Source organism: Falco peregrinus, chromosome 11, assembly GCF_023634155.1.
Source record: "Falco peregrinus isolate bFalPer1 chromosome 11, bFalPer1.pri, whole genome shotgun sequence".
NCBI classification, from domain to species: domain Eukaryota; kingdom Metazoa; phylum Chordata; class Aves; order Falconiformes; family Falconidae; genus Falco; species Falco peregrinus.
The window spans coordinates 570,943-595,005 of NC_073731.1; the positions used below are offsets into that span (position 1 = coordinate 570,943).

The window sequence follows — 24,063 nt, forward strand, 5'->3', positions numbered from 1 at the left end:
GCGCAGCTACACACTAACACTTCCAGTATTTGTCTTCATGAGGAATTCAGTGAACTATTTCTACACAGTCAATAACAAAAGGAGAATCGGTGTCTTTGGCAAAGGTAAGAGCAGCTATGAACAGCCCTTCTCCATGTAAATTTGTCATGACTGTGTCATGACCTACATCACTCCCCTGCTACTTGAGCTGCGAGTTGGTCCTGTGAGCAGCCTGCAAAATTTCATCCATTTGCTGGAAAATATCCACTGCAACACAAGATGAGGCCATCCAAATAATTTCACTTGCTAATTAACTTTGGAAATACGTTACAGCCTTCTCTTCAAGAGTGATTTTAACAGAATGCAGTGCTTATTGCACCACCAAGCTTTCTATTTTAAAACTGAATTATCTGAGTTGGTATAACAGCAGTAACACTTACACATGTAAGCGGATTATTTGAAATTAAGTATTTGGCTTTTTTGCAACATCTATTTTCAATAAATGCCTTGGCTTTGCCATGCTATTTATCTGTGCAGGCACACTGTTATCTGATCCCAGTGTATAATGCCATTAATATTATTGCATATTTATATTATGCTACCTTGAGCAAAGTTGGGCTACCAGGGTATTAGAATCTGCTTATATGAAGCAGATACTGTTCTGCAGCTCAAAACAATGACCAGCACTTCTGAATGAAAAGAGAGAAAGTGAACATTAGCACATCAAAGGCCCCTTTCTGAAAGAAGAAAAATTGCATGATGCACACTTTAATCTTTCTGACAATCTATGCATGGATTGAAGTGAATTCTATTTTTCACACAAATGTGAATGCTTGATACGAGGACATCTTTACCAACAGCAAAAAGAACAGAGAAAGACATGCTAACGCACTCTTTGAACTTTTAAAATATGGATTAACATGCAATAATATTTAACAACTGATAGAATAACTTCTTATCTCTCCTAATAAACCCAAATAATATAAAACACATTTTACAGGCCACATACAGAAAAACCATTATAAATATTTTACTCTTAAAATAAATAATAAATGCCCAAACAATTTAATAAATTAGTAGTAAACAAAATACATGCAATATTAAAATCTTCATGTAAGTGTCTATTATTTAAAATCAGTTACCCATCATAGAACAGCCTGAAGTGTAATTCATGTAATTAGCATTTCTGTTCAGCTTACTAAGGTTAGAAAGGGACCTGTGCTTATAGGCTTAAAAGAAAATATTGCTAAAATATGTATTTTTATTAATTGTATTAATATAAATATGTATTACACTAATCATGTTCATTCTAAGTGCAGAGAATTCCACACGTAGATCTTGCATTGCAGAAGAGTTGTGTCAATCAGCCCAGAGAAGCAAACACCTTGGAGACACTCAGTTTGCTCTAGACAGCTCTCTGCTCAGCAAAGTGTACAGAGAAGCACTTCCTGAAAACGAGAGCACATGCCAACAGCGCAGTATTACCAAATGCTGCAACACCACCTCAGTGATACAGCAATCCATAGCCTCTCCATCAGATCATTACTTCTTGCAGTGTTAACACCACAGACTGGGATCACTCTGATTACCTCTTTCCCACTTAGGCAAAATTTACTTTTACTCTGCTCCTTTAAAGCAGCAGCTAGAAGGAGAGTACCAGTAATAACTCTTCCAGTGCTTTTCTTCAGCAGATACATGCTCGAAGATGGTACAGCAGCTTTGGAGGATTGCTGCAAGGTAGTTACTTGGGGCCACATGTCCAGATGGGCCTGCATCTGCCTGCGGAGGAATGAGAGGGAAAGGGAAAACAAGTGAAGGGCAAGATGTTTCTCCCCTCCTTCCTTCATCAGGATGCTCTGTTGGCTGCTAAAATTTCACCAAGCCTTTCTGTACATTTTTTTTTCTGCTGACGTGTTGAAACTGCTGAATCCAAATACTTGCAGAGAATGGGAAAGGAACTGCATAGAAACAACATCCCAGAGTTTTTTCATGTAAACACAACTGCATCCTCGTAATGATCAGCTTGTAAAGGAATGGCACAACTCTATAAGCAAGCATTATTAAATGCACATGCTGAATGAATTTGTTCCTCAAAAAAAGCCTAATTCATTTGGTTATGACTCAATCACAGCCAGTGGAATGACATCTTGGAAGAACTTAAGTAAGATCAGTCTTTTTGACTTGTAGAACGTCACCAATGGAGAACGCGAAGGCACCACAGCTGAGCCTCATGCCTGATACTTTGCACAAATGGGTACTTTCCTAAACAAAACATGTGCACTTCCCAAAACGCTTGAGAAAAACCACATTTTTCTCGCAGATAGGTCAGCAACCTGAAAGTTGAACTACCTCAGTTACAAAAAGGAGGAGTGGACCACATTTAGGTTCACCTAAACGGACCGTTAAAGCGTGGGGTCAGTGGTGAGAGGACGGGTTAGCATACAGAAATATTGGAAAAGATATTAAAAACAACTGTTTCAGAAATGTCTCTTTTAGGGCAATGAAAACACTCAATGTTCACATTTGTAAGGTCAGAAAGTGGACAGTGGCATGAGGAAAACCCACGACAAAAGATTCACATGGCCAAGAACTGCCACAACATAGAAAAGTTTGCCTGTGCCTTTCCCACGGTGCTACAGAACAGTACTCCGAAGGTACAACAGAAACCAGGGGCTCTTTTTAGTTATTTCACAAATAATATCTGAAATTTAGAAGGTAGGCAATACAGCCCCACACCCAGGACTTTGATTTCATATTTTCACATATATTCACTTCTCCAGGATACAGCCGTACTCAAAGCACCAGCTAAAACGCATACTGGGGGAGGAAAGAATGACTGGACCAGACAGATGGTCTGCCTTTGGATGCTGAAAAGGATTTTGAGGGAGCTGAGTAGGATGACTTAATTCTTGTCCTGAGTATTCAAGGTAAACAAAGATCAATCCAAATTAGGTAAAGCACAACTACAGTACTACAATACCGTGCCATATATAAAAAAAGGGCAACAAATCATGAATGCAAAAATACCTTAGGAAAAAGGGTCCTTTTTCTCTGTTACTAATCTCTCTCGCTCCAAAGTCAGTCACAACAGTAATCTGACATTCACCTTCAGCACAACTATGTGACTACACATTCTTAATACACAGAAGAGTTCTAAGGCTTTTTCAGAAACACTCAAAGTTTTTACGATCTTCTGTCCTACCGTTTTCTCGCAATTCTGGACCATTGTTACAATACTCTCTACAATAACTCCAACAGCACTGGTGAATTTCACTCCATCCTAAAATCTCATTATACCGAAGACTAAAAAAAGAAAGAAGTAACAAACCCATCTCAGTCCCAATGCTCTAAACGCAACAAAAAGATGAAATACAAGGGGAGGAAAATGTGCGTTTGTATGCATCTCATTTCTAGTGTTCCTCCAGTAAGTGCTAAACTGAAAAATGAAACATTTTGTTTACTGGTCTCTGTGTATCTTCTGCAGCGACTCAAGGGAAGATTAAAAATTGTTGGTTCAGGTGTTAAAAAGAACACTGAAATCCATGTGAGCCTTTTATTTGTAGACATCAGTTTTACAGATATTGTAATTGACATGAAAAATTGAAACTAAAATCTCTCCACTTTGCTTTCTGAGATCCCCGTACTTTGTGTTGACTTTTGGGATTCCAAAATGCATGTTGCTGTGGCATTTTAAAAAAAACGGAAATGCTGGCATGCAAATCCTATTCAACAACTTGAGAATACTAAGGGCTTTTACAAGGCAAAGAACATGTTAAAAGTTCATTAATTAAACAGTGCTTGTGAACAGATGGAAAGGCTATCTGGGCTCTAATTACTGTAAGTTAGTACAGAGGTTCGCAGACCTTAATGAGGTTCAATAAAATGAATGATTACACATCAATCACAATTAGAGAAACCTGTAAGATGAGCAGAATTATCATGGCAACAAGTCATAAAACATGGGAGCACAAAACCCAACAGGCTCTGCAAAAGCCTGTAAAGAAAACGTTTCTGAATTAAAACAGTTCTTCTGGATTGGAATGATTCCCCTCTACTGCAAACCCCATAAAAATGCTCAGTAAACTAACTATTAAGGGTTGCACCGTCCCTCTCTTGACATCCGGGAGGACTGATTAGCCATAGGGGAGTGCAGGGCACACAGTACCTAAAGGGTTAGCAACAGTACAGCAAACAAGGGAACAAGCTAAAAAATAACCAGTTATTGAAATGAAGAGAATAGGAAGCCTTTGTTGCACATTAAATAAAGACACTGATGTTTCTTCTTATCTTCCCAGTGAAATGGAAATGTCAAACATCAGGTACAGACACTGTTTTAAACCTAGTACAATCAGAAAATGCAGCTGCATGGAGAACTGTATAGCTGAGGTTATTCAGACAGGGTGTAACTGCTATTCCTACAACTCCAAACCTTTAAGAAACATGGAGATTTATGTAAAAATTAAGGACAGAAAAATAATCCCAGCCACCTCCATTTTCTACTACTGGACCTGCCTGTGGGAAACAGTGTTTTCAGAGCTTCCAGTTTCCCAGTTGTAACAGATGCTGGCAGTGGGGAGAGGAAGGTGGTAAGATGGAGACAAATTAATAGTAAGGGGAGGAATTCATTTCTGATATGTGAAGCCTCTGAACATCAGCTTCAGTACCCGATCCTCAAAGTAACAGCTCTATACTTCTATCATCTTCTCTGTACTGCTACACTTCTAATCACCTCCAATGGTGTCAAGTCTGGCAGACAGCGCCCTCAAAAATTCCTGAAGTCAACTTTCAAGACAGGGAAGTTAATTTGAGTCACAGGTATGGCACAAGTTACGGTAAGATCTTTCAGGAACAAGAGAAAAGAAAAATGAATGTATGCTAGGTTGAGGTTATTTTCTGAAGTTTAATGACTTCACTTTAATGATGCTGCATTTTTAGTATCAAGACTTTGCAGTAATGAAAAACCAAGCTAACCCCAAGTTTGTTTGTTACAGTGATAACACAAAGATTTCTAAGTGAAATAACAGGTGCTTGAATGACACTACTTTGCCCAGCCTAAAGGCAGGCAGGAGAATGCCTATTTAAGGAAGCCAACAAACTGTAGGCTAGCAAGGTTTTGTAAGATCATCCACATTGTTACACAGGTGAAAATGAATGAAATGGTTAATCCTAAATAGGTACAGTAACATCAGTTGCTTGGCAGAAGTTACAAGTACAGGTTCTCAAAAAAAACCTGGCACGGGCCAATTCAGAGAAAGTATTAAAAACCAGCAAATTAACTCGGATTTTTTTTTTTTAAACAGAAAATGCTGTACATGTACTAGCCTGTTACATGGCATTAGATTTAAGAAATCATTAAAATCCACCTGCCCCTGTTTACAGACTAGAACCCTGACAGTCAATCTTACTGTGAAACACACACAAAAGTATGACACTGAGGAAAGAAAAAATACAAATTAAATACACCAGCCAGTAAACCCACTATGAAAAAGTGGGTTTCTCCTATTCCACTCTCTTGCTGTCTCCATGTTTATGTCCCCAACATAATAAAAAAATCCCCAGCAACAGGATGGCTTTAAAATTTTTTCAAGTGCATACAGAAGGAAAGCCTTTCCTCTTTAAAGAATGATACAAGATCATGGTGCTATCCATTAAAGCAGGTTTTATATAACAGGCACAAAAATTAGGCACCTCATCCTCTTAGTATCAGATGCACAGAATCTGTTGTGAGTTGGAAGAGTGTCAGGAGGTGATGCAGTCTCACCTGCTCAAAGCATGGTCAACACAGAATTCAGAAGCTCATTCTTACGAAAAGAGGAAGAAAGCAATTAAGAAAATTCAAAGCTAAACCTAAAAACATTTTTCCTGTTTAAAAAATTATTTCTTAACTTTTGAATGAAGTGATTGCAGCATGGAAAACATACTCAAGTCAGGTTCTCTTTAAAAGAGGAAAAAAAAGAAAAATTTGAAAAATTGTATAAACCCATATTGGTGATTACACATCTGTATTAATGCAAGCATCTGGGTTGTTGCGGAGACGCACATGAAAATGCCTGTGTACACATCTAGCTGCCCTTCTGCGTCCTTTGCGCCTTCTCACTGCCTGCGAAGAGGCGAATGCCCAGTTTCAGGGACACGGGAACTGCCTTTCAGGATCAAAACTGCAGTTTCCGAGGTCGGCACCTGGGCTTTGGCCACAGTGAGGATGCGGTGCATGACACCGGATCCGTTGGGAACCCCACAGCAGGTTGGTGTGGAGTCACCGGCTCCACAAAAGCTCTCAAACTACCTCCTAGTAAAGCCAGGACTTCTCTTTAAAAACATTCCCTGCAGGAGCATTAGCCTTGCTAAAGCACTGTCCACAGAGGCCCCCCGTAACAAGTTGCTCATGGGGAGCCTGAGCTGCCGAACTCAGCCACCTTCATCTTTCACCGCAGGTCCCTTTGTTCCTTTGTTGAGATGGAGGGTGCGGGGAGCTTCCTGCTGCGCCGCCTGCTCCCCTCCCTACCGCTCATACTTCCCTTATGCTTTTTGTCTTGTAACAACAGTAAGCAAGCCTCAGCTTTTCACTCTCTCTTCTAACGCGTCTTTTCATGACCTATATAATTCCACATTCATGCAGAGTACCCATGTGCCATGCAACCAGGACGTGCTTTAGTTTTCTCTGAATTTTACAGATCGATTTGATGATTACACTGTAAAAATTAAGACACGTCCTTTCAATCTAAATTACTCGGGGTAATTTAACTTGATTTTATTAAAATGTAGAAACGATCACTGTACTTTCTGCACAAAGGAATTAGACTGGAAGGTTAAGAATCAGCATCAGCGATACCAGCAGCTCCCTCTAGTTGGAAAGCGTATTATTTTTCTCCCTGAACAGCTAGTATATAGAAAAGACAGCCAGATATTACAAGCTTCTCACAATAAGCGGCTTAGTAACTTATGCTGCAATATACGATCATTGTAGATGTACTAGCTACGTTGCTTTGATTCTCTCTTAAATGAAAGTAACTTTTTATTGTCTATGCTGCCTTCTGACCATTTTTGTAAGATGTAGCTGCCAAAAAACTAAAAATTGCCCAACATTTGGCAATTTATCTACACTGGAGCAAAAAAAAATTACTGTATGTTAGAACAGTGATTTCAAAACTGTGTTTTACTGAAATTTTAATTAAGTGTTAGAACTTGTGTATGCTTTAAATAAATATAGGGTTTCATATATTGATCCAGAAGCCACCTCCCTACATTTCCAAGGCTTTGAAACCAAAGAAGAGGCTTTTTAGCCTGAGGGGTTAAAAGTGTGGGTGTGGAAGTGGGCTTTTGTTAGAAAAATTAGCAATGCTATGAGTCATTGTGCATTAGCGGCAGAATAGTTTTGCATCTTGTATGAATCCAGACACCATATGCCATGCGAGGGCCTGTTACTTTATGCAGTGCCGCTGCGGACGGGCAGCCACGTGGGCATCCCCAGCGGAAAGGCTGTCTGTGCATGGCAGCAAGCGCAGGAACCCGGTGATCCGAACACGCTGGACATTGTCGGGAGCAGCAGGAACAGCTGGTAAGCTTGCAGAGCTAGCAGGGCTAGCAAAGCCAGCGCGCCACAGCGGCGGCGGCCAGCCAGCATGCTAATGAGACAGCGAGCGCGCACAAAGCCCGCCACAGAGGGGATCGACCCCATGGCTGGCAGGTCCTGTGCAGCCCAGATTTTGGAGATTTTAGCCTGTTCCTCAAAACCTCAATGCCGCGGCTCCGCTGCGCCCACCAGACTCCCCAGTGCTGCAGCAAGGGCTCGGGGCCGGGTGCCTTGCTGCGCTCAAATACAAACATCATCTCTTTCTTGCCAGCAACGCAGCAGAGTGGGCCAAGGCAACAATCCTTAGTCAGGCGAAACTCACACCGACGGCAACGTGTGCTTTGTCCCTGTGAGAATTGCACAGCCTGAACTAAAGTCCACTCGGATAAAGCTCCATTTTCTTCTTTTTGTCACCCATTTCTGACAAAAGCCAAACAAAAATAGCCCAAGGAAATCCACAGCGCAAGTGAGTGTTTAAAAGCAAGTTTCCAAAAGCTACAGAGGAGGTTTTAGCCACACAAATCCCTTCAAAGTTAAAAGGGGCGGAACAGCAAAATCATCAAAACTTACTTTCAAAATACAAAGAACACAAACCCCTTTAATTTCTCTGGTGTGCATGTGAAAAAAAAATCACCAAAAAACCCCCAAAGACTGAATGAACTACTTAGTAGTAACCTGAACATACCAATTTTGCTTCTGTCAGTCTGGAGAGCTTCTCATTAAACACAAGCCACAGTTCTTTAATGCAACAGAAAACATAAACCACAAAGTGATAGCTGTTCAGACCTCTGTGTATCTTGAAGAGAGTGGGAGCTTGAGTTCACACCTTACTATGAAAGGTACATTTACTAGTTAGTTACAAACAAAACACCAGTACCACACTGACTCAATCTTCATTATTGCAAGTTAAATTGCAGGCAGACTTCAACCACAGACCTCCTAGAAACCCTTTGGGTAGGGCATGATTGCACAAACAAAACTGCACTTCTGATGAACTTGTTTTATTTTTACAGACAACAACAGAAACACTGATCACTGTCAGCTTGACCCAACTGTTGGCATTCCATGAGCAATGCCACGTGGACTGCAGCAAGTGATGATGAGTGGGGCCAGTGGGTACAAACCTCAGAATCCCTTGCTCACGGTGCTCTTTGCAGACTGCCAGAGAAATGTATTGAATTTTGCTTGTGAATATATGAAGAACTAAGTTATGCTTTTACAGATTTAACTGGATAAATATTACTCAGAGCACTCTTAAGACCAACAGTGGTACACGAACAGTTTTACACAATCAAGTTTGATTCAGCTCTAGGACACAAGTTTAAAGCTGCACTTAAACCCCCTAGGTTTTTGCAAAATTATTCATGAACAAATAAAATATTACTGATTAAGAAACGGAATAAAGAAACCAAGTGTTTCATTCAAAGGAGCAGCTTCTCGATGGCAGAGGAGAGTTAGAATTCAAATTCCCAACTCCCAACCCTGATCTGCTGCTTATGCTTTAGCTACTACGCTATTTTCAGCAAGATCATGACTTTCCAGTCTCTGGTTAGGGCTAAAGAGGTATGTCTGTGTATTTTAGGAACCTTGTTTTAAATTAGTGCACATGTATGTGCACTAATTAACTAATTAACAAATCCAAAGCTGAGTTTGGTGGAGTCCCCCCGCATTTCTGACATACATCACATAGTGAATTCACTTTTAATTTTTAAAAAAAAACACATTACATTCATGATGTCACTTTGCCACAGGGTTATTTTTGGAACTACCCATTAAATCACTTCGCAAATACAAGCCCTTAAAACTGTTGGGGTTTATTTACTCTAACTGAACAGCATGGCTGCTGCACAGAGATCATCATATGGCGGGGCAGCAGTTTGTGCCATGTAAAACCCTTCTACAGATTTAGCTTGGGACTTTCTCAGCAACCCTCAGTGATCTTCACAGCTTCCAGCCGTAGAGAAGAATAACGATGCCCCACGCTACAGCAGAAAAATAATTCATACTGTTGACATGCAAACTTCACCACTGTCTCCCTTGCCTTTGTAAAATGGTGATGCTCACCAGCAGTGTGCAGTAATGCATATACAAGATACACGTCTAGCAAGAAACTATGACAGGGAGAGGTACGTACAGCCACATGCACACAAATATATTAATTTAAAACAATTGTGTCCATACATCACTCAGCAGCATGTGAAGTTTAAATCTGCAGAAGCATTATATACTCTTTGTACATGAACAAGCAGGATGCAGTAGATTTCTCTGCAAGTCTATGAAGAGCACTATGAATAAAAGCTGAAGAGCCGCCTCCACAATCCCATGTAATGCCACCTAAAAGCTTTGCCTCGCATGACTTATTACAGGCTGGAGCAGATTAGAGGCATCGATCGCTGCCTGGAGAAGGTTCTTGCTGCGAGGAGGGAAGGCAGCCGCAGAGACAGACAGCCTGGCCATCGATCCACTCCAGCAGGGAGCTGCACTGCAGAATGAAGGTCAGTGCTGCTTTACACCACCCTGTACAGCCACAGCCGTGTTCATCAGCGTCCCTCCAACTGCTGCAGCGGGACCAAATACTTCTGTCTGAAACTCAAACCCTCGCACGAGGGTGGTTACAGCAAACCCCCAGAAAAGCGAAGGATGGCAAGTTAAACCTGCTGCTCTCTGCAGACAAAGCAGCAGAGGACTGACTACAGACAGACACTCTTGCGAGCCAGAACTGATCACTTCGGCAGAAAACTGTCAGATGCCATGTCATATAAATTGTCACAGCTCCTGTGACACATGCTTTAGAGTTTCATAGTAATTTCTAACAGCATCTATATAGCTTGAGGGCGTAAGTTCTTTGGATGAAATAAAGGGAACAAATTGCAAACCCTTCTCTAAAAAGAGTAACAGGCTTTCTATTTTATTTTCATGGTACAATCAAACACCCCTTTTTAACCAAAGCAGAGTTCTAAATGCAAGCTCAACAAAGCACATTTTGAAAGGGACACAAAATGTGTTTTCAGGCATGTGATGTTACATGCACCAACAAAATACATGACAGCCATTCACACAGTTAAGTCCATCATAGCAAGTATCTTTCTTTTTTAGTCTCTGATAAAGCAGGTAAGCAGATCAGTTGCTCTACTTTAAGTTAATCAGACATTGGCTTAAAGCAACAAAAGGAATTAATTCTAAATTCAGAGTTGATGTTCTTTGCTTAATCTTCTTGATTCGAGATACAACATACCAAGATAGTAGATGTGTTAGTATCTGGATGCAATACAAGGAAGCGAAGTTATGGATATCTTGTTTTGTTGCGTACTTAGATGGTCTTTTGTTTTTGTCCTAATGAAGTACTTGTTGGGTATAGTTAAGCAGGCATACCATATTCATTGCAACTTTAAGAGTTGTTCATGTATCAAATTACTTCTCCAAAGCAAGGGCTGTTTTCTTCTGGCCCACAAACAGGACTGCAAATCGTAAGTAGGGAAATGGTGACATCCAGTGCTCAGATATTATGTAAAGCATATGCATCCTCATCATGCCCTTTTTTGTTTGTTCTAATGCACAGACACCTTCAGTCTTTAATGCATAGGTGCATTAGCATTACGTTGCAGCAAAGTACTACGAACATCCACCACAAACAAGAAGAATTTAAAACTCTTAACTTCAGGTTTTCTCTTTGAACGAACAACAACTAATACAAACAACATTGGAAACAGTACCACAACCTCTGGTAATTTTTTATTTTTCTTCTTACCAGACTAAGAATATTTAGGACAGCCCTTACATAATTCTGTTTATATTAATGAAAAAGGCAGAAGAAGCACAGCTTGTATTAGAGATCTGTTACGATTACACATTCAAGAACACTTGCACAGCTACCTGGAATGGACAGTTCCAACAGCAAAAATAGGGCTGACACACATGAGTCTGCATGCCCACTCCTCCAGTTATTTCTTCTTGCCCTGTAGAGTAATGCAGCACTGTAGTCAAGATGCTACAGAAGATGATGAAAAATACACAGGAATGAACAGACAGAATAAGAACAAACCCCTTTTCCATAAGACCAAACTAATTTATCCTAAAAGTAAGATTGCTTAAAAAGACAATAAGAGATGTTAATTCTCAATAAATCCCAACAGGTACTAACTCCCTATTTACTCATTCACAGGAAGATAGATGTAGCTTACATTGCTAAGAAAGCAATTCAAAGACTATGAAAAATCAGCTGAGAACGCAGGAGAGAAGCCAGCTGGGGCTTGCACATAGGGACATTTTACACCCTCCCATAGGCTGCTTACAAAGAGCTGGTGGAAGCTAGGGTAACATTTCAGACATGTCAGAATCTCTCTTACTTTTCTGCAAATTCTGTTAGTGAGACCAAGTAGGCCTGTAAGTATGGTAGTTATTTGAAATAGTGGAAGAAAGCGGTTAGATACTACAAATGGCATCAAAATAATTTTTCAACTAAAAAGCAGCTTTTTTCAGTAGCAGAGTGGAAACACAGAGGTACAGGCATTTACATTCAGGTACACGGGGCCCCTTCACAGATAATGACAGCAATTCACCAGTTTGCTCTTCATCACCATGGCCATTTTTCAAACTCTGAGAAGCTTTTCTTGCCAGTAAAGAAGCTCAAAAATCATTGCTCCACCATACACATACAAACCAGGTCTGGCACAATCTTTCAGCCATTGCAATTTAAAGAACAGCTGTCTTAATTGCAAAGGTAATTTTGCATTACAGGTTTTTTTAAAAATTATTTTTTAGAAGTTGATGATAAAAGATGTAAGAATCCAGGATGTTTACCTCTATTGTTATTATCAAAACATATGCGATGGGAGAGAATAAGCATCCCGGGTATGAAATTTCTCAAGTAGAACCTGAGACCAACTTGCAAATCTCTAAACAAGAGCAATTCAATTCAAGGAGCAGGGAAATTACTCCATTTTGAAAGACAATCTGGATTCTGGGTAGTCAAAATTGCATTTCCCTATGCATTCCAAGGGGAATCTTTTGCTCAGACATCACCGTTCCCAAATCTCAAAAGTCTTTTGGGGGGGCAACATCAAACTATGGACGAACCAATGTGCCTGACACCTGCAGACTTAGTTACATTTTCATATTTGGAGGTTTACTAGTACCCGAGCTTAAAAACAGTCAGCTTGAACAGCAGCTGTAAATCAGACCCATAAGGACTGAAATACAAACCATGTTTTCCACATGCTCTCCCACCCCCCAAAGTATTTATCTTTAAAGATAAGACCAGCTCCCAAAGATGTGCACTATTTGCACTACTGCAGCTTAGGGCAACAGGGACTCCAGAACATTCAGGTGTTCAAAAATCCTTTCCAGCATACAACAAATTTAAGCTGGAAGAAAGCACAGAGGTGCAGTTTTGTATCATCAGTCCTAACATTTTTTGAATTATTCAACGCTACTGGAACCAGAATAGACCCTTGCTTAGAGAGAGGGTCCTGCTCAGCCCCATTACAATCACCAAAGCACTGCAGCCAAAGCACCAATTACAAACACACTGTTTTTCATCCCTGCTCTCCCCTCCTAAGGTATTCTCTGCTTACAGACAAGCATTAGTCTTAAATACTGACAATTAGCAACCTCTGCTTTACTTGGGCTTAATTAAGAGGAACTTTAGTTTCTATATATAATTATTCATCCATGAGATTCGTTGCTCCTTCCTTTCCCCAGCACATAGAAAGGTGACTTTAATGCTCTCAAAGACTTGCATAAACATGTGTTTTCATAAAACAATTTTATTAAGTTTAAATATTATTCTTCCTTGTTCTTATATATTTTAAGCCACCTTATTGTTTATGATTTCCCTAAAATACACAGGCATATTTAAAATAAAAACTTGCCTAAAAAAGACTGGTGAGGCTGCTGAAATATATTACCTACACTCAACAGTTACTTAAGGGTGGTGAGAGCACCAATTAGTATGGTCTGCAGCCTCACAGACTCAGTGCCGCATTGCACGAAGAATGAATGCACTCCTGAAAAAATGATTATTTTCAACATGTACTAATGCATAATCAACCATGACCATGTAAACATTGCAGCAGCTACAGAGACAACCGAGCTTTAACTGTTCAAAAGACAACTGAGCTATGCATTAACTACCCTCATTTTGCTCCTGTGTAATGCCATCGCAGGCCATTTGATGTATGCAAGGAGCTTGTAGCCAGAATAACTTTAAACTAAACTTTAAATACAGGTAATTATTTTTTAAGGAGTATTTTTCTTGCTCTAACAAATTCCTTAAAACAGAAACAGTTACATAAACATAAAAAATGGATTTAAAAGATAAAATTCTAATGTGGTCTGCCATAGTTACCTTCCTCATTTTCAAAGAGATTTCCAACAGAAAAATGTATTTGGGTACAACAGTGGAATTTGTGTCATCATGACCCAGCGATTACAGTGCACAGCGAGATTCTCCCGCGGCCCTGCGGTCCTGGTCCCCATGGAAACCGGACTCGGATATTGTCCTCCACTTGCTGGAGCACCGAGACTTGGGAGCCTTTTGTGCCTGATGAGATTTCTTCCACAACCTTCCAGCAACAGACCCTATGCTTCCTCCTGACTCTTTCCTAATTGAGATGCAAATTAATCTCTGTGGCTGATTACACTTCCCTCAGAGCCCCTGACAAGTGCAGCTGTAACCAGAGTTTACAGACTTTCCAACAAGTGACTTCAGCTGTCACTGCTGGCAAGATGCTGCCCCAGCTCCACGGCACACGACCCCGCGCAGGCAGCGCTTCCCATGGGCCCCGCCACCAGCTCATTCCTCTTGCACCTTGTGAGGCCGGAGCGAGGGTACAGGCTCTGCTCCAGCTGGGGTAGGGTCCCAGCAGGTATTTCACTCCCTGCTGCTGCTCCAATATGAGCACCACGGGCTCAGTGCCTTATCACCATTGAACCATTAACACCAACTGAAGCATTCAATCAATTTCTAACCATGCTTGAATCAAGAAAATCTTTAGCTGCTAATCCTTATTATGGATGCTGACTCTTAACATGACCTGTGTGACAAACAGAAGTGGCAGACTACTCCTCACCTCTGCCCCACACAAGTTTTCCTGCAGTCACTCGAACTGGCAAGGTTACATCTTTGGTGCCACCAAACATTACCTGTTACTTTTCCACGATTGGTGCTTTTTATTTCCTTCCTTCTATGGCAATTTTTTGAGTTATTCCACCTTTGAGTTATTTTCATGTCCAGTCTGACCCAAATTGCTAAACTATTTCATTTACTGTTTAAATCGCTGGCTCTGCTTCCCTCTCAGTTAGCAAAGCAAACACCAGAGCAAAATCATTCACTGTGTGTGCACCCTTTGGGAGCTATAGAGCAGCGTTACTGCATTGGATAGACTCAAACAACACCTTTTACGCATATATTCATTCACATGCCAATTTCTGGCTCATTAAGAATTTTAGTACATCTGAAAGTGTTTCATTATCTATGGTAAAAGTTACAGATAGCTTTCTCTCCCACTCCAGGGTCATCCTGATGGGATCTTCCCACCACATTATCTTTGCCCAGTTTCAGAAGTCTCAATCCACTTTCATTTATCAAACAGACAAGCAGCAGTTGATTCACTACAGATATCGTTGCTGCAAAAGCAGGCACAAAAAAGGAAGAAAAGAATCTGGGGACAGATGCTGTTTCAGCTAGACCTCAAACATATGCTGAGAAGTGGCTTGTGCTATCATATTTGTGCTGCTCACGTTTCCCTGGGGACAAGGAAGGACCCTGAGAGACCCTGTTGGAGAGTGCAAGCACAGCAGGCTGGTGCACACTGCTCACAGAACGTGGAAAGCCAAAAGATGAGCAGAACCAGGAATCAGAGGACTCCAGGAGTGAGGTGCTGGGACAGCAGTAGGAGTCAACAGGATCTCTTCATTCTTATGACCGCTGTTCCTTATGTTAATTTTACTACACTGCTGTTTTATTATTATACATTGACTACTGAAGCACATGGATTAAGCTAAGTTCTGCAAAGAAGAATTTTATCAATTAGCTAGATTTCTCTGATGAAACAGAAGTGGAAAACTTGGCAAGTTTTGCATCATCTGCTAAGTACTGCCATGGTTTTGCAGCTGATGTATTGCATTCAACTGCTTACACAAAAGCCACCAATGGTCTGTTTTAAACCAAGTCCACAATGAAGTTGATAAAATACTGATTTATTTAACCACAATGCTACTTCCAATTTCTGATGACTTTTGCAAAGTCTACCGGATAAAGTTTAGCCTTTTCAAAAAAAGCCCAGTATTTTGTGGGATGTTTTGTGGTTTTAAAATGTGCATCTCTAATTAATCAATGTTCTTTCAAAGATCAAAAAATTTCATTTGCAAACTCTTTCTCAAAGTTGTAATACGATTAGAGAAATACTCAAATCAAAAGCTCCCCAAAGAAAACTCAGCAGTATGATTAACAAAGCAAGCTATAAAACGTTTCTAGCATGATTACATTATGAGAAAATCCTAGAATAACTAAAGATTACTAATAATGCTGTTATCACAAGAATAGAAGCCCATGCTGCAATTCCTCTAACACAGAAGCATACCATCTAGTTATCTTCCAGCAACTGTTAGAAAATATGTTCTGAAAATGCCCAAATACAGACGTAGCTGCAATGAAACCGGAATTCATGAACTGAAACATCCGTATCTGAGCCAAATCCCATCTGTCTTATTAATGTAATGAGTCCAAGTAAAGTCAATTGGACGACTACTTTGAATAGCAGAGCTCTGCGTATTAGCCTAATATACACAGTAGATAACTTCTATTAGTCTGAAAGAAAATAGAGTATTATCATTACTTACAGTTCAAAGCATCAGTGTTAAGTCCAAGTCCACCACCAGCAAGACCGTCTGAAGCTGCTGGTGAGACCACTCTCGTGATGTCACGATCTTATTTTTAAAACACTGGATGGCAGCCAGGTGTGAACAACTGAAAAGATTGAGCTTGACGCGAACAAAGCTTTGACCTTTTCCAATGAAGTCACATGGGAAGGATTTTCATTAAAGCCTACCTCTCCACAGAAGAACATTCAGAAGTAAGAACCCTACCAAGGGGAGCATCGCCCCAGTGGGAGGAAAGGATACAAGCTCTGGTAGAGCGGGATGAGTGACTTGACGGCTCTGCTGGCATTGATGCACGTGGCACATATGAGGCTTGGCAGCAGCTTTGCAGTCACGATTGCTCCATTGAAGAGAGGACCAAAAAATGGCACCTGTGGACCCCAAAATAAAAACACCACATGAAAAGCTGAGCCAAAGGAAGCTGAAAGGCTAGTGTAGAGCACGGGAGAAACTTCCAAAATCATAATCAGAAACAACATGCCCGACTTGCAAGGGCTTTTCACAGCAAGGCATCTGCTGCTTAAGAAAGGTGCCAGGGAGGCAAGTTTCACATGGTCCTGCTCTAGACAATGAAGTTATTTGGTTGTGTTACAAGTGTCAGTTCGCTCTAGGTCTCCTCTCTAGATCTACAAAGAGACTCCTCCAAGTCCAGCAGAACACAGAAACAAACCATCTCCATGAGCTGTAGCTGCAAGGCCACTACCAGCCAGGTCAGCACAGTCAGTCAGGTGGTACCCTTGCTAGAACAACACACTTTGTCTTGCATTATATTACTGATGTTCGGAATAACGAACATCAGAACCACTACAGAAAACTAGTACGTTATTTTGCCAGATAACAGCATGACCACATTGCTTCCCACACTGAAGCTTCCAGTGTGGTATTAATTCCCTGATTTTTTTAAGTTTGCAAGTCTTCTATAATTGCCATCAGTATACTTTACATGGATATGCAGCATGTTTCACAGAATATTCAACTGGGTAAACATGAGCTTGTTATGCATATGAACAAAATTTGTCTATTAATTTGAAATCAATATTCCATTTTTAATAGATATTAAGAGCTGCCTTCTGTTGTGCCTCTCAACAGGAGAAACTGATTCACTGGCTGAATCTGACATTGGTAGGAATTTTTGCAAAGGAGTATTTGTTTCAGACCATCCCCTGTAAACTCCTTCCATGGACTTCACTGGAGGGGAGGGGGTGGGGTGGTGGAAGTTGAGTTGATCTAAGATAATGAGGTCTGTGGAAAGCAAAGGAGATGGTGGAAAACCACCACCTCTCAGAGGCAGTGCCCTACAACCGGGTCTGGGACAGGCACAAACAGGTCTGTCCCAGCATGGCAGGCCAAGCTGTTAAAATGCTGTTCCTTCAGGGTTACCTCCAGAGGAAACCACCATATAATGTCATGTGGTGACATATGGCTCCTCAGATAAAGGCTATACTTGGTAAGATAGACACTTCATAGAAGTGAAAAACGTCTGGAATTGCATACACATAACTGATTTTTCCATGTCAAACCCAGAGAATTTTAATGCTTAAATACATAATAAGTTTTAGTATTTACAAGTAGGTAAACTCATTTCCCTTTCACAAACTCAAAATGGAAAAAAAAAACCCCAAACACAAACTAATCAACCAACCACTAAACCAAAACCCCCAACCAAAACCCTAAACAGAAACTAGTAGCAATTATCAATATTTAAGCTATGGATTTTTTCCATCTGTACAGAGGCTTATCACATAAATAAATACCCTCTATTATTCTTCTGCAACTGCTTGTGGGTGACTGTGACAGTCATTCAATAAATGGACAAAGGAATAATATAAATCCCTTGCATCTAGGGAATTCCTCTAATTAGAAGTGGCAATGAATTACTGAAGAAATTTGGTTTTAATATAACATCTGCAAATGACAGCTGTCTTTTCACACAGTTACTTTGTCATTCCTTTACTTAAAATAATTACCAACGCCCCCCCCCCCAAAAAAAAACCCCCACCCAGATTAGTTTAAGATGTTTCCATAGTGGTTTTCCCTTTCATTTTTTTTTAATGCTAGCATTACTATCCAGGCAGTTGGAAAGAAAGGTGACAGGAAGAGTCTATACCCACCTATGTGATAGTGTTCTAGAGCACAGTTTTTCCTCTTTAAGCAATAACATTTCTAAATGAATTTAACACATACTCTGTTTAAAAGTATTGACAAAAGCAGAAAAAAAACTGGAAAACTATATTTTTATGTAAGTACAAATAAGGAGGTTAAGTACACACTAGCATTAAAATTATACCAACATACAAATACCAGCTATTTAAAGTCAGATCAGCACTTACATATGCCACTGTACAGGGAAACTCATTGTCAGGCTTTTTGACAAGCAATTTTTGCTTACAGGACTTTGTTTCACTGTTTCAAAACCATCTGGAGTCTAGGGAGTGGGGTAGATTTTCTTAACACAGTATTCCAGAATTTATATACGTCAAATATAAACAAGGTGTATATATTTTATACACCATATATATGTGTGTGTGTATATAAATACAAACACATATATACATACACTCAACATTTAAAAAAATATTATTAATAATCTTTTCAGTGGGGACTCTCCAGCAAATTTATCAAAAATATCTCCAGTCTGTCTGGCGTTTTTAAACAAAAAGGTTAACAATTATTTTCTCTGAAAGTTTAATAGTCAAATGCCAATAAAACATACTTTACTCTAAAATTCCTTTTAAAAACAGAAAAGTAGGCTAATCAGAGCTGAGCCCCAAGAACTGAAACCTATCCTTAGCATCCCTGAACTCTGTCCCCACAGCACAGAAGTAAGAGCACAGTGGGTGCTCTTCACAATGACTTTCATGAAAATGGGAAACATGCCTTTTTTCAAGCATGTTTCGAATAATTGAACAGATTATTTCAGGATCCCAGGCACACTGTTTGTCAAAAAGCACACATTTTTCATGACACAAAGTTGGCATACACTGGCAGATGGAAAAAGAAAATAATGCAATAGATAGAAGTGACTTTGTACAAGAGCAACCGATTTAACATTACCAAAGAAAAAGTGTAACCTATGTAAAATGAGAACCAACAGCAGCGTTTCCCCAAATCAGTTCACAGCTTTCTGCTGTGTGGAGCTAACTCTCCGGAGACCTGCAAAGGCGTTGCTGCCATGCGTTAGGCTGGCAGAGGCCTTGCTGTCCCCACCAGGCTCCAGGTCCGCAGAGCCCACTGCTACACAAGGAGCGCACAACCGGACCATACGCCCGCATGGACACAATGCTCAGAATTATTAATTCCCGAGCAGATCTACTGGCCATGCCAAGGGTCATTAAAGTCAATGGAACTCGCATATCGTCAGCTTCCATCTGTGTAGGGATCTCTGCCTTAACAAGGAGTTTGAGGGGGGAGACCAACTTAATGTGTAGGGACATGTGCCCTGCTCAGTACTTTTCTGTAAGTTGGTATTAAAAACCCATTTGAGGAAAACAGTGTTCTGAATGGTTACAAAAAAATATACTATGCTTTGACAGGAATCAATTAAAAAAAAAAAAAGGATAAAGGGAAGTATCCCCTTCCTTGAGTACTCCAAATGTCAATGCATGTTATCCATGAAGCAAAAAATTAATATTCAGCACATTGCAAACACCTGCTTCATTACAATCCCCCCCCCCCCCCCAAAAAAAAAAATTTCTATTACATGCAGTAAAAGTAGGCAAGGTTAAATAAACCTTTTGAGCACAAAGGCTTCCCCTCTATAGCAAGCAGCACTAGTTAAAAGTGGGGAATGGGTAAATTATTGTACCAAATGGCTGAGAATTAATCTCTGATGACTAGCTGCAATCTAACGAGGCATCTGTGTCCCAGGGAACCCGCAGTATGTCCCTGGCGGTATGTGCAGTGTGTAGAGTCTGCCTGGCATTCTTTGTCCTCTTTTACAGGCAGCTTTTCGTCTCATTGTTCAGAATATCCTCATGCATCTGTGACGCGTGGAATGCATTCACACTAACAGACTTACTATTGTCTTCTCTCAGAAGCTTTGTCGAGCAAAGACTGCATCACGGTTTCTGATAATTATATTGCTTAATTAATCAAGACAAAAAAAATTTGCAAATCATTGCCCGGTTGCCAAGCAGGGAGATAAAAAATGAAAACAATACAAGCTGAAGCAATATAACAAAAGTAACAGCTATCTGATCAGAAATTCTTATATAATGAAGCTATTAATGCTAAATCGGTTAATGTTAACATTGCTCCAGGTGTCTCTACTTAGATGCAAACAAAAAGGCTAACATTATGTATATAAAAGGCCAAATGTTGCCATGGATTCTGTAACCTGATAGAGAGGACAGCCTTTTCATTTGATTAGGGAATGCAATTTAAATACCAGGGACTGAAGCCAAACAACAGACATTTCTCTCTGCAAGCCTCTTTCATTCACCCTGGGGTCAGTAGCTGGTGAACAAAAGGTCAGCCACACTTGCCCTGGAAATGTCTGGATTAATTTTATTACATTGTAATGGTTTGTACTTTAAATGTAGGGATAACACTAAATTTCCAGTTAGCTATTATTCTTTCTGCCCGTTGGGTATTTTTGACTAATATGTAAGATGACATAGCTTTTCTCGATTGCTTCATAGAATTTTCAAGCATGTTCATAAGGCTAAATTCTGATTTTTCTGACAGAACTTTAAAAGCCAAAATTCCCAAGAAGAAAACTGCTGAGCTCAAAATCAAGGGTAGGAACCCCCCCACACTATTCCAATTTATAAAAAAATTTCAGTTTGAAAAAGTTTGGCAAGCCACTGGTTGTTAGTATATAATGGCTCTGCCATTCAGAACTCAAACAATAATGTATACAGCTGGTAAATATGTCATCTGATGTATGCATTTTTCCACAGCTGGTTGTTCTCTTGGACAAATATTGTCCCTCATATAAGGGAAATGTTATTTACCACACCAATTACTTCCATGAAGTATGTTTTATATACATTTTTGCATCCATAATGTACCAGACAAGAATTTATTGAAAGTAGCTTTTTTTGTATGTGTACACAGACGTACATACACACACAGATGTACATATACAAACACCCCTGACATTTTCCAGAGAAAAAGCTATTTTTTCAAAAAAATGTCTAAAATGTGGTTGCTTTAACAATGATTTAAATAGAAAATACTAAACCTCAGATACGTTGTTTGATATAAGGGTATCCAATCCCTACATCATCCCACCGAGTCAGATTATGATGACTGTCTCAAAAACATGTGAGGTTATGCGCAATACCATATGTACATCAGTTACCAAGCCTGGGTAATTATATATATGTATAAAAAATACAGGGTGAATTAATAGCAAATGAGGAACTTAAATCTTTATTCTTTTGCTCTTATTGCCTTGCATTGGAAATTCACAATGATTTTAAACGTTGCCCTTTGTCCAATAACTCCTGTGGGTTGAGATTTCTGAAATATCAGTAATTCTAGGTTTAAAGTAAAAGCTCATTGCTCAGCATACTTTTAAACTGAGATGGACAGACTATATTTTGTATTTCCTGGAACAAACCCCCAAACTCTAAAACAGTGAGTTTTATTTAAGGAACAAAACTGTTGGTCACTTGTATAACACACATGATAGATCCAATAAAGCAGTCAAAACATACCTCTGGTTTCTTCATTATCTCTATGAAAAACATGTGATTCTTCATTGGATAAATAACAATTAAAACATCTCCAAAATCTGTTGGTATAATGCCTCTGCGGTAGTTCCTAGTGTGTTCAGACCAGACGATGTGAACCTCATCATTTCCCAAGTGACGAAGCTGCAACAGCAAATTGGCTCTTTATTAATCAGAGTGATAACAACAGTTTATGAGGGGTCATGGCACACAAATTGAATTACAACGCTCAATAGTAGAAATATTTCATTACAGAAAAAGTTAAAATATTGTTTTTCTCCAGTTGCTCATGAAAAGATCAGCTAAATAATTCGCTTCATTCAGAACGCATTGTTGTTTGATGGCTTAATTAAGTAATTATCGAACTAGCCATTAGCATGATATGTAAATGTACATTACCTGCAATAATTTAAGATGGAAATCTGAATTACTAGAACAAAACAACCAAGAGAACACCATATTCCAGCTAAAATAAGGTAGCTGTCACAGAAACATGAAATGCCTCGACTCAGGATGTGAAGAAACTTTCCATCATGAACCACTATTCCTGAATTTATTACACTACAAGGATCTCCTTGCTGACTCTGTCTGGAGAGGACTTTTGTTTGAAAATGTAAGCAAAATGTCTGGGCAGTGTGAATTAGAGAAGAATGGGAAATACTGTGGGAGTTACCTTTTTATTTGGAGCAGAACTGCATAAAATATGTATAAAATTTAAATGTGACATTCACAAAATGTATCTGAAAGCCTGCATGTTTGCTTTGTTATTGGAGGAACTGGAGGTGATCTAACAGATGGCAAATAGTATTTGGCAATCATGTACAAGCTACACACAATAGTTTCAACTGTAAGCTTTAAAGTTAAAATTTAATCCATATGCAGAATGCCAGCCCAAAGCATAAAGAGAATTTAAGCCCCACTTAAAGCTTAAAAGACCACCCCCACCCTGCTCCCCAATTTGGTGCTAGCCCCTGGAACAATGTGCACAATAGACCTAACAAAGAAGCCAAAACGTAGCTCTGCCTTCTTCACCATCTCTATGCAGGGGAAAAAGAAGGGGGGCGGGGGGGGTATAATAAAAAAGGTAGTGATTTTCATTGGTAAACATCAGCTAAGTAATCTCAATCCGCTTCCTATCAGCCAATATTGTACCACTTCATTTTCCCTCTTCAGAACCAGGTAGCGCCTTTAAAAGTAGTGACTTTCACCCCTACATATTGGATGGCAAACTGTACCCTAGTTGTAAGAGAAACATGGCACAACCATAACACATTATGAGAATCAAAAAGTTAAAACTATGAACTTTTCTTACAGTTTATACTGTAGCAGAGTAAAATAAAGCTAAGTTCATAGACTGACTTAGATTCTTCATTTATTTTAAATTAAATAGAAGATAGAGCTGTATTTTATTTGCACCTACAAATAAAAGGTATTTTCCGTTCTTTTGAAAAAGATACAAACAAAAAAATTGCATCTTATAAAAACACAGAAACATTAACAAGACTATTACTAGAGATTCTTACATGCATAAAAATCAGTACAAACTGCTGTTCTCACAGGCATCCTGATTTCTGTGCATTCTTATATTTTCTTAATCGCTCAGTAAAAATAAAGCAACACCCAAGAAAATACTTATCTTGATAATGTCACAATACAGACTGATACATACAAAACTAAGCAGTAATTTACAGATACAACAAAATTCGGATTTCACTTTTCTGTGAACAGCTGCAGCTAGGTCACCTTAAAAGTCATTACAAGTAAGATGTAAAGTTTAGTCCTAAAAGCCCCCCCCAAAAAATCTGTCTGGCTGCAAGACTTTGTGCACAACAGGTTCTACACACTGAGGACCGAAGTGTTTGGCAAGGCTGTTCCTTCCCAGAATATCTGGCTATTCTCAGCCAAAGCTGAGCTGTAATTTTCTATGAAAGCTGAGCGAAGGAAGGACCCAGC

At 39.6% G+C, this 24,063-nt stretch overlaps 1 protein-coding gene across 4 annotated transcripts in view; it reads right to left on the reverse strand.

The window, feature by feature from the left end:
• The window catches only part of RALGAPA2 (Ral GTPase activating protein catalytic subunit alpha 2), a 136,206-nt gene that overhangs the window by 33,495 nt on the left and 78,648 nt on the right, over positions 1-24,063 (reverse strand). For all 4 annotated transcript variants that reach the window (XM_055816543.1, XM_055816544.1, XM_055816546.1 and 1 more), the window contains 2 exons: positions 22,096-22,254; positions 16,676-16,803 (listed from right to left, as the gene is read on the reverse strand). In XM_055816543.1, the coding sequence (XP_055672518.1) occupies positions 16,676-16,803; positions 22,096-22,254 (287 nt within the window). The remainder of the gene's footprint in view (positions 1-16,675; positions 16,804-22,095; positions 22,255-24,063) is intronic.